This window comes from Salvia hispanica, chromosome 3 (genome assembly GCF_023119035.1).
Source record: "Salvia hispanica cultivar TCC Black 2014 chromosome 3, UniMelb_Shisp_WGS_1.0, whole genome shotgun sequence".
In the NCBI taxonomy this organism is placed as follows: Eukaryota; Viridiplantae; Streptophyta; class Magnoliopsida; order Lamiales; family Lamiaceae; genus Salvia; species Salvia hispanica.
Window position 1 is genome coordinate 3,622,138 of NC_062967.1, and position 11,871 is coordinate 3,634,008.

Here is an 11,871-nt window from a genome sequence, read left to right on the forward strand (position 1 = left end):
AACAAACCATATATTGCTTTGAAGTTTTCATTTGGGGAAACCCTATATCATAGTTTTACACTACCATTTTGAAGAAAAAACTAAACCCTTGATTTGCTTGTAAATGTTGAATTGGGAAAACCCTAATGGCTACCTGAAATTTTGAAGCAGGAATTCACTTCTTATATTTTCAGGAATAATCAATAAGGTTTTGTGCTTTAATAGAACTATTTAATCTTGAAATAACTTGATTGCGACAAGATGGGGCAGATCTTTCATATTGGAAAATTGGGGAATTCAATTGGTCTAAAGTAAAATATAAGCCAATGTAACGAATTAGCCACATTGATTTGCTCAATCTCCTTAAACCTTATGCAAAATCAATCTTGTTGCTTTTCAGCAAGAGATAGTGACTGCTCTGATATGTTCATAACTCAGTTTAAGAGGATTATTTCAATTTTCAAACAACCGTTGAACATTCCTTTTATGTTCAATCTCTACCTAATACACGTGTATTAATATTTTTGTGAACTTCAAATGTCAAAAAATCTAATTTGGTGTCGCTTTGACAAATATATGGCCATCCATGTACTATATATGCGCCAATATATTCTAATTAAATGCATAAATTAAACTAAATAATTTAGTTTTTGGTTGTACAAAATTTGGTCACATAGATTTATTATTTTTTATAATCATTTCATTATACATATTTTTACTTTGAATATGTGAATAAAATAAATATCACTTATCCCTTCTAATTAAACCTCCAATAAAATCAACCACAGACAACCGCCGTGTCTTAAAACCCCCTTAATATGTGTTACTGTGTGGTTCTTGTACAAGTAGACAAGAATTTGAAGAACAGTATATATTAATTTGATTTGCTCTATTTTCTATAATATAGCCAATTCAAGAACACAAACATGGTTCTAATTATTTCAATTTGAATTTCTTGAGCCTCCCATGAGCGAAAATAGCTAAACTGGACAAAACATTTGATTTCATTGTTACAGATGTTATTGGTTTTCTTATAATGTCGTCTATCCTTGGTCTGATCACTACAGATTTCAGAGGAATGTATGAATGATAACTCAAAAGTGTGTCCCCTCAAATCAATTTTGGCATTTATATTAAGTACAACCACAAGAATATTGATTCTTTTGATCAATTCCTTTTCTATTGTACAATGTAATAAGGATTTATATACATCCTTTCTATTATGACACAATTTATGATAGTAATTTTATGTGCAAAATGAACCGACATTTAGTATAAACAACCCAATTATAAGTAAGTTGGTAATATTTTTGTAATTACAAGGTTTTTCTAGGAAAAAAATTTCTTTAATATTTTTAGCTATGAATGAAAAATGGCTAACGACGAAATACAATTTAGTTGGTAAGATGACTTGGATTTGCTAAATTTAGTTGGTTAGACGATTCTCTTCTAACAAATCCGAGTCATCTAAAATGTACGTGAATGTGGATATGTGTGAGTTGTAATTCAAGGAAGTCAAAAGAACTCCTTTTAGACATGTATAGAAAATGACATTTTTTGTCATATTGAACATTAAATTTTAGAATTTTAAATGATGTATAGCCAATTAAAGAACACAAATTTCTCTAAAATGGTTATAATTATTTCAATTAGATTTTCTTGAGTTTCCATGAGCGAAAATAAGTAGATTGGACAAAATATTTAATTTCAACAGATGTTTTGGCTGTCTATAAGACAGCCAAAAAAGGAGTGTTCCCCTCAAATCAATCTGGCTTTTATGATTAAGTAAAACCTCACGAATGTGGGATTCTTTTGAGATAACATGTCAATTCCTTTTCAGTGTAAAATGAAATAATGAATATATATACATCCTTTCTATTAGCACACTATTTGTGATACTAATTTGACGTGCAAAATTAATTAACTGCAATTTGGTAATAAACAAACCAAGTTGAATTAAGTTCATGTTTTTGTATTACAAAGTGTTTCTAAGAAAATGATTTTAGCTAGGGAGGAAAGGGGGCTGATGACTAAACATATTTTAGTTGGTAAGATATTTCTCCTAGATATTTCTCCTCTAACAATTATGTTGAGAGATCATAGTCATCTAATGTGCGCGAACGGAGATATATGTCAGCTGTAATTCAAGGAAGACAAAATAAACTTCATTTAGACGTATATAGAAAATTAGATTTTTGTCGTATCATACATTAAATTTTAGAATTTCAAAATAGTAATTTGGTTGTATCGCTCTGCATGAAACAAATCTTGGTGTATAAGATCCATGTGAATTGAAGTGGCTAATGATGCAATACATAGGATATTTATTGAGAGAAAAATCGAAGGCAGTTAGGGATGCCTGAATTTTGGGTTATTGAAAAGTTAAATAACAAAAGGCATTGGGATGCCGAATTTCAAACATAAATTAATAAGATTTGTATGGTAAATTAAACGAAATAATGTTGTCCATATATGAGATGAGGCCATGTGCTTTGAATTTTGGGTATAGATTTCTTCAAAATGTTTTTTGAAATTTCATTTGTTTTTCGAGTAAAATATTATCATCACACAAATTACATAATGTCCTTGTTAAAATAAAGGCTAATTATAACAGCTTGTTTATGAAAGTATTTAAATTCTTCTTATCTATCATACATCTACGTATATGAATTCATCTACAATTTTAAATTTTTCTTTATTTAATAGTAGTAAACTTTAATTCACGTTTCTTGTTTTGGACTGGGGAAAGGGGAGCAGGTCTGATCTTCACCCCTCTCTTAAAGACATATTGCTATATAAGCACGTTGTTTGAACTTTTAAAGAAATTTAAAAGGTTGATTAATAGTTCACTTACTTATAACTCGGTGTTTTGACCCATAAATTATATTAAAATTATTGTAACTTAACTAAGTTAGTATATTCTTTACGTTACTGGATTAATATATAAATTATATGATTCCAAAAATATCTTCTATCAAAATTAATAATACAAACCATGCCAGAATATTCTATACAAAAAATCTACATATGTTTTTGTTTAAATAATTTTCAAGAGCCAAAAAAGGAGTATAAAGCACTAAGGGCGAAACATGATATTTTCAGTGTGCGGCTTAATTTTCTAATCAGACTGATTTAAAAAAAAAAACAAATACTCGTAACTCAGACACCCTTCAAGTGGGCCATATTTCGAGAACCTTCAGTCCTTAACAATTACTGGGCCCATATTCCAGCCCATTGTGTTTATATTCTCAACTAACTGCAACCAACTCACTTTAGCTACCCCTATCCATTAATAGGAGAGGAAAAGAATATGTTCATCATTATTTTCATATATCAAATATTTGATTAGCGATTTTAATACAACATATCCTCCAATTTACCAACTTCTTATCCTTTTTTAATATGCCTTGAAAATTGATAACATATTCGTAATTTAAGAATGACATGTAGTAAAATAATGAATTTGAGTTAACGCAGTAATCCAAGTAATGAATAAATCAGTACAATAAATAGTTAAATTTTTCAATGATTACATTGGCTTAACATGAAAAAAGAGATATCATACTTTATGGTAGGACAATCAAATACTGCTACGACTATATATCTCATCCACAAATTCTTCATGTCACTTTTTTCACAATCGAATTTCACAACTGGAATACAAAATAATGTCTCGAATAAATTGCAAAAGAAAATTAATCCAAAATGGGGGCCCAATTAGACGGTCACCTCTCATCCCCATCCCAATAATTTTTCATCTTGGGCCCAGTGGGCCCATCCTCCCCGAATAACTCCGCCGGCAGCGCCTTCACCACCTTATCCAACTGCCCCTTCACACTCGCCGGCACCAACTTCTCCAGCCTCTTCACTTCCTCCACGCTGTCGTGACTCCTCGTGGGCCCCCACTTCCTGTAGTAGTTCAGCCACAACGGCTCCTCCACCCCCTCCGCCGCCACCACCTTGAACCTCGCCGCCGTGTCCATCACCATCGCGCTCCTCGCCGTGTCGTTCCTTATCCCCGCACTCCCCCCTCCCTGCATCACCACCCCCGCCGCCGCATACGTCGCGTGCCCGTTCAGCGACGCGTACCCCACAAACCTGTTCCCTCCGCCGCTGAATTCGAGCTGCGACGCCTCCACCCACCGCCCGCCGCTGTGCTCCGCGAAGTAAACCCTCCGTAAAATCCCATCGAAATTGCTGATCCTCAGCGTCACGTGCTCCCAGTCCCCCACGTGCGCGCCGATCTTCCCCAATGGGATTCTATCAACTATCCCCACCTTCGCCGTCGCCGGCCCGTTAAACGGGTAGAATATCCACACCTGGATATCCGTACCCGACCCGCCCAGAACCGGTTTCACGTGGACATAAGCCTCCGCGCTTTCCAAATTCCCTTTCTTCACTTCACTGGCTCGTACTGGCTCCACCGGAAGGTCGAGCCAGTACGACCCGTCGTTCGAACCTCCCCGCGGGAGGTTCGAACCATCCGGTTCGACACGAACTGGATTCGACTCCTCCCCTTTCTTGTACAGCAAGGCACCGTTGCTAAAATACCAATTCACCGAAGAAGGAAGGTAGATTTCATCGGGATGGAAGTATATGAACGGCGCATACGATCGAAACACAGCTTCAATCTGTGCTAGATTAGGCATGGCGGATAGAATTGAGGTCTTGTTGAGTAAACAAGATAATCCAACTTCATTGCTTTGGACTGTAAACGTGCCTGCGCTGACTGACTTAGCATTGCTCCCTCTTGTCTTCGGCCTTAACCCATACACGTTGAAATCCCCATTGGCGTTTCCCCAAATCAGGCTTTCCGTCTCTGCCTCGTCGGTGAAGTCGGACCGGACGCATCGGATTTTATCCAGAGGCGGCTTCTCCGATGAGGCAGTGACGACGAGGCCGACGGCTCTGAAGCCGTCGGGCGGGGTCGGGAGCCAGAAGTAGGCTGGTTCGGAATGAATGAGAGTGTAATCAGTGGGTTGCTTCAGAATTTGACCTGATTGGTCTGTTGCGTCTGTTTTGGCCACCAACACCCAACCGAAAAGTGGTTGGTTGTTGGGCTGAGCGTAGCAGCCAAGCATGGAGAAGCCATCTGGTATGTTGGAAGGTTCCAGAAAGGTCGCGCCTAATTCTCCGGGGGCGGTCCAGATTTTGTCGAACGACGTGACTTGCCGGAGTTGAAGGCCGCCGAGATCGATCTCGCCGGTGGCAAAACCGCCACCGGGTGGAAGAGTGGGCGGCGGAGAAGGGAATTTGAAGAGGGTGTCGATTGGGAGAGCAGCCCGGGCGGCAGCGGTGGCGGCTTTGTTTGAGGAGGAGGTGCCGGTGGAGGGGAGACAGTTGCCCATGGCGATTATGTGAAAAAGAGGGAGAGTTTGGAGAGGTTGATGATGCTTTATTATACTACTACAAGAGTCATATTCGAAGCATTATTGTTAAGTAAGAGTGAAAGCTGTCGTGTTGAGAAATGATGATGATCAAGTCGGCACTGGTCCCTACCTCTCCAAGGCTCCAAGTATTTCTGTTGTACAAGTGTTTTTAGAAATTGATAATGATTTTTCATCTGCCGCAAATATGACTCGAGCTTCTAATTTATTAGACGGAGGCAAATGAATCAATAAATATTTTATCCTTATTTTTGACGTCCAAGTTTATTTTAAGATCGCCACTTATTGTAAATTTTGATTCGAACTTCCAACCTATTAAATCGACGAAAAACATGTTCTCAGTTCAGTTTCGGTTGCAGGTTGTTGATCTCTTGCATTGTCCTCCTGGTATGGAGAAATGAAACAAAAAAACAGTAAATGAAGATGTGATTTGATTTGATTGTTGTTTAGATTAATCTCTAATTAATGCATATGACACAAGCTTTGTTGTAACGTTGAGGGAAAAGACGAAAAGTAGATTCTGTTGGCCACACATATAATCCATAAGCTAGGAGAAAAGTCAAGACTGTCGGTGGTGTATCGTTGAAGTATTGTTAACAATTTCTTTCGATTTTTTTTTTTTGTATTAGTATTACGTTATGGAGAGAAAAAGGTAATGCGTTTATATTTCGAAAAGCCCTCAGACGTATAAATGATGAACAAATGATAAGTAGTATTCGATAAAAAGATCTTGAAGATGGATTTAAGTGTTAATTACGCAAAGCATCGAGGTATGTCTGAGAAGTGATATTGACTATTGAGAGATTTCCACGCGACTAATTAAGTTAAAAATAACACGAATAATTAAGAATCTGATGTGGCTAAAAGAAGTTACGCAAACCCCATAGAGAAGTACGCAGTTACGGTTATAATTACCATATTCAATGCACTATAATGAGTTCGTTGCCATCAAAACATCTAATTTCGCTGCAATTTCAGTTTGTCTTGCAAAGAAGGCAAGAAAAAAACTGTTAGTATAACAAATTGTAGCTTACAATAAGCTAACAGTACATTATTATCTTAAACTATAATAAGTTCAAGATGAAAGAGTTATATACTATATTCTATATTTCTATTTTATCATAACTCTATGCTTCATCGCCACTCCAGTTTTTTTTGACCTTGGGTCCCGTGGGCCCATCCATCCCATAAACTTCATCAATCACCTTCACCAATTTATCCAATTCTTTCTTCAACGGTCCCGGCAGAAACTTCCTCACCTTCCTCACTTCCGCAGCCGTATCATACTCCTTCGTGGGCCCCCACTTGCTCTGATAACTCAGCCACGCTGGCTCCGCCACGGCCTCCGCCTCCCCCTCGGACGCCACCAGCACGAACCTCGCCCCTGTATCCACCACCTTGTTGCTCTTGGCCCAATCATTCCTTATCCCGATCCCGTCCCCGGGCCCCTGCAGATACAGCCCCGGCTCGTTATTCGCAGCGTGCCCGTTCTTCGAAGAATACCATGCGAACCTATTCCCGCTTTCAAACTGCAGCTCAGAAGCATTAACCCATTTCCCCCCACTGTGTTGGGAGAAATACACTCTGTCAAGAACCCCATCCACGTTTCTCACTCTCAGTGTCACGTGCTCCCAGTCGCTCACATGCTCGCCGATTTTCCCAAGCGACACTCTCTTAATAAACTTTATTTTCGCAGTCGCGTGACCGTTGAAAGGATAAAACATCCACACCTGAACAGTGGCGGACGCAAATAAAAATGTTAATAAAGGATAAATTAATTTTATAATTTTCTAAGCATTAATTTCATAAATACTAACACATTTTTTTTTAATAATTTATACTCTATCTATCCACTAAAATAGTCTTATGGGTAGACGTTCAAATAAAAGTGATAAAGTAAGAGAAAATTAGAAATTTTGGATAAAGTATGAAAGAAAAAATGAAAAAATGGGTAAAGTATGAGAGAGAATAAGAAAAGATAGATTAAATATTTTAATGAAATTTTTTATTTTCAAATGAGACTATTATTTAAGGATATATTAAAATGAAAAAATTGAATCATTTTAAATATTTGAGAGAAAAAATTTATTGGTAACATCTTTAGTGGTTCCACCCACACACCTAAATACATATGCGGACACAAATGAGACTATTTTATTGTTTTTTCCTTTTGTAATTTTTTTAAAAATTATATCGATTTTATGTAACTTTATTATAAAATGGCCCATATAGTTGATGATTTCTGTGTCAGCCCTTGCCTGAATATCTGTGAATGTCCCATTCTCAACGCCCGGTTTGAAGTGGACGTACGCCTCCGCGCTTGCTATATCCCCATGGCTAACCCTATCCCGGCTTCCCTTGTCGGCCGGGAGGTCAATCCAGTACGAGCCGTCCGGATCATCTCCCTTAGGGAGGTTGGCCCCATCTGGCTCGATCTGGAGAGGCTTCGACTCCTCCCCCTTCTTGTAAAGTAAGGCGCCGTTGCTGAAGAACCAATTAACCGATGAGGGGAGGTATCCTTCGTCGGGATGGAGATAAAGATAGGGAGCGTAGGCTCGGAACAAGTCTTCCATTTCGGTTCGGGTGAGCGGCGTGTTGATTGGATTGGAAGCTGCTCCCCTCAGTAATAGCAACACATATGTAAGAAGAAACATCGACAATTTACTCATCTTGCAAGATGAAGAGCTGCAAAGAAATGAATCCTTTGACATGATCATCCTACCTCAAAAATTGTCTACCTTTTTCTGTTTAATAGCCAACCCCATTAACTCTTATATTTATATCTTTGATAATTAGAGGAGTTATGATTGTGAAATTCGGTTTCATTGATTCCAGATTATAAAAGCAATTGTGGAACTCCTGTATTTAATTCGTCACAATCTCCTCTTCTCGTCAAACATTATAAATTATAAAGATCTGAAGATTGTGAAAAAAAGTCAAAAGTGAAGTTAGCTATATATTTCAGTCAACGCACTTACTTACTGGAAAAAATAACAAGATACACTTAATAATTACATCAGATGGGACATGATAGAAAATAAAATTTAGCTATACATTTGACAAAAAAAAAAAAAAAGCAAGTGTATCAGTTTAATGCGTATTCATAATAAAACTTAATATTGCAATCAAATTTGCTATATAAATCTTCTGAATAATTTAAAGAAATCGTAATCAGAGAAATATTATAAGTACAAAAAAAATCAAAATAATATATAAATAGTTACATTGCATCTTAGTATCAAAAAAATATTGCGTACAATTTTTGTAAGACTATTAATTTTTAATAAAATTTAGTACCGACTTAATAAAATTTCTGAGTTCCTGCGGCAGCGGATCTATTTAACGTTTAAGATTTGTGAAACTGTTCATTAATCGTAGCATTATAGTCATTTAATATGGTTATGTTAACCGTTTCTACTTCTCTAGGGTTTGCGAAACTTCTTCTAGCCACGTCACATTATTAATTATTCTTTTTATGTTTAACTTAGTCGCTATTGAATTTTATATTTTTTATAAAATCGGGTAATTCAAAATAATAGTTTAACGTTCAATACGATGGGCTGGCTATATAATTAATTTAATACTACTGCTCTTGTAAGAGAATTTAAGCAGTGTAATCAGTAATGAGTGAAAAATATTGTACTAAGACATCATTAATTTGTAATTTGCTCCTCTCTATATCTGATTCTATCTCTCTATCTATATTTCTGTTTATATACTACTCCTATCTCGTTATCTCTATCTCCATCTCTATCTCTCTTTGACTATCTACAATTTCCGTTCATTTCTCTTCCATCTTTTATATAAAAGCACAATTAAGTAATTAACAGCACCCTCTTCAATGGAATGGCATCGGCTGAGCCCGTCATTGTTTAGATTTCATAATTGAAACTTCTCATTTCGTTGTTTAAATAACGGTTAATGCACAAAATTGTTCATTTGCTAATTTTTTGGTTTATAAAAATGTTTTTGATAGAATGTTTATCAGGATTATCATATTGATAATATTTTTGCGATTTTTCATAAAATGCTTCTTTGCTGCTAACACGTCATCCTTTTAATTTGTATCGTATAAAAAAGTAACCGCTACAGATTTATCTTTGTCTTGCAAACACGGGTCGGCAAGAGAGAGGGTTTGACACCAATGATTTTGTTAATTACATTAAACAAGAAAATTTCAATTTGTTGAATAAAATCATACATCTCAATTCTCATTCATTATAAATCTGTTAGCCATAGAATTATTTTAGTAAATATATATGATTACGAAAATTGTATTTTTTCCTTGTTTTAATGAATTATATTAATTGATCCCTTTTGTTACTGTAGACTTACCTCATAAGAATCGAAATCTCAGATGTTCCATATTTCACGAGTACATTAACTAGTTCGGACCAAATAACTACAGCAGGATATTGAACTAATAAGAAAATTTATGTATGTAATTATTACACATTCTATATATTAGCTACTCCGCCAAGAATATGTAGTACTATTATTTTTAACACGCATTTTTTAAGAAAATAACTAACAGATGTGTTCTAGCCACCAATATTAAACAGTTTTCTTACAAATTAAAAAAAAAAAAAAAAAATTTGTTTGTAAACAAAAAGTAGCAAGTTTACAATAAGTTAGTACTAGTATTAATTATCTATAGTACAACTAGTATGATAATGAATCAAAGATAAAGAAGTTATCTTATCCTATGCTTCATTGCCACTCCAATTATCTTTTACCTTGGGTCCCGTGGGCCCATCCGTACCATAAACTTCATCAATCACCTTCACCATTTTATCCAACGCTTTCTTTAATTTTCCCAGCAGAAACTTCCTCACCTTCCTCACTTCTGCAGCCGTATCATACTGCTTCGTGGGCCCCCACTTGCTCTGATAACTCAACCACGGCGGCTCCACCACGGCCTCCGCCTCCCCCTCCGATGCCACCACCACGAACCTCGCCCCCGTGTCCACCACTTTGTTGCTCTTTGCCCAATCATTCCTTATCCCGACCCCATTCCCGGGCCCCTGCAGATACAGTCCCGGCTCGTTGTTCCCAGCGTGCCCGTTCCTCGAAGAATACCATGCGAACCTATTCCCGCTTTCAAACTGCAGCAGAGAAGCATCAACCCATTTCCCCCCGCTGTGTTGGGAGAAATATACTCGGTCTAGAACTCCATCCACGTTCCTTACTCTCAGCGTCACGTGCTCCCAATCGCTCACGTGCTCGCCGACTTTCCCCAGCGACACTCTCTTAATAAACAATATTTTTGCAGTCGCATGGCCGTTGAATGGATAAAACATCCACACCTGAATAGCGGCGGCAGATAAAAATATTAGCAAAATATTAATTTTATAGTAATTTGAGTAGGACAAAACAATTTTTCTAAAATTTACTCACTACATCCATATATGCTTAATTGACACGAGTTTACCAACACATGTTTTAAGAAATGTACTGAAAATTATGTGTAAAAAGTTAGGAAAATGGTATATCCAATACCAAAGGTCCAAAGGTAGTAAAAGTGAATGAGAATTAATTATGGACGGACAAAAAATGAAAGTTATGTTAATTAATCATGGACGGAGGGGGAGTTAAGTTAAAAGAAAAAAGTAACGGCTTAAGCCCCTAGAGAGTCCTTAGTGGTTCCCCATGGACCTGAATATCTGTGAACGTCCCGTTCTCAACGCCCGGTTTGAAGTGGACATACGCCTCTGCACTCGCTATATCCCCCTGGCTAACCCTATCCTGGCCTCCCTTGTCGGCCGGGAGGTCAATCCAGTACGAGCCATCCGGATCACCTCCCATAGGGAGGTTCGCGCCATCTGGCTCGATCCGGACCGGCCTCGACTCCTCCCCTTTCGTATACAGCAATGCGCCATTGCTGAAAAACCAATCCACCGAAGACGGGAGGTATTCTTCATCAGGGTGGAGATAAAGATACGGAGCGTAGGCGCGGAACAAGTCTTCCATTTGGGTTCGAGTTAGCGGCGAGTTGATTGGGAGAGGATTGGAAGCTGCCCCCCTCAATAATAGCAACACATATGCAACAAGAAACATTGACAATGCACATTTCTTGGTCGGATTAAACCTTAATCCTCCTTCGGTAGAAGATGAAGAGCAAAGAAATGAATCCTTTGACATGATCATCCTACCTCAAAAATTGTCTACGTTTTTGTTTACTTACCAACCTCATTAACTTTAGTATTAATTATATCTTTGATACTAAGTAGAGGAGTTATGATTGTGAAATTCGGTTTCATTGACTCCAGATTATAAATCTATTAAGGAACTCCTACTATTTAATTCGCCCCAAAATTGCAATCAATCTCCTCTCCTTAAACTTTTAAGAAGATCTGAAGATGTGATTATGAACTTAGCCTATTTTAGTATTTTAGTCAACGCACTTATTGTATGAATCGTGATTTTGAAATGAAGACTTCATTATGTAATTAGAGAAAGCATTGACATTTGCCGCAAATAATTGGTGACATTAGAGACAGAGAGT

General features: G+C 37.3%; 3 protein-coding genes across 3 annotated transcripts; all 3 read right to left on the reverse strand.

Moving 5' to 3' along the window:
* Nucleotides 1–3,518: 3,518 nt before the first annotated feature.
* On the reverse strand, nt 3,519–5,483 carry LOC125211997. The gene has a single exon (XM_048111991.1). The coding sequence runs from the start codon at nt 5,325–5,327 to the stop codon at nt 3,705–3,707; it is 1,623 nt and encodes a 540-aa protein (XP_047967948.1). The 5' UTR covers nt 5,328–5,483; the 3' UTR covers nt 3,519–3,704.
* A 1,010-nt stretch (nt 5,484–6,493) lies between these two features.
* On the reverse strand, nt 6,494–7,939 carry LOC125215357. Its single transcript, XM_048116752.1, has 2 exons — nt 7,625–7,939; nt 6,494–7,096 (listed from the first exon to the last, which is right to left on the reverse strand). Exons 1-2 carry the CDS (start codon nt 7,937–7,939, stop codon nt 6,494–6,496), a joined length of 918 nt encoding a protein of 305 aa, XP_047972709.1.
* Nucleotides 7,940–10,069: 2,130 nt separating this feature from the next.
* Nucleotides 10,070–11,336, reverse strand: LOC125215364. The gene is made up of 2 exons (XM_048116761.1): nt 11,022–11,336; nt 10,070–10,672 (listed from the first exon to the last, which is right to left on the reverse strand). Exons 1-2 carry the CDS (start codon nt 11,334–11,336, stop codon nt 10,070–10,072), a joined length of 918 nt encoding a protein of 305 aa, XP_047972718.1.
* Between the last annotated feature and the right edge of the window lie 535 nt (nt 11,337–11,871).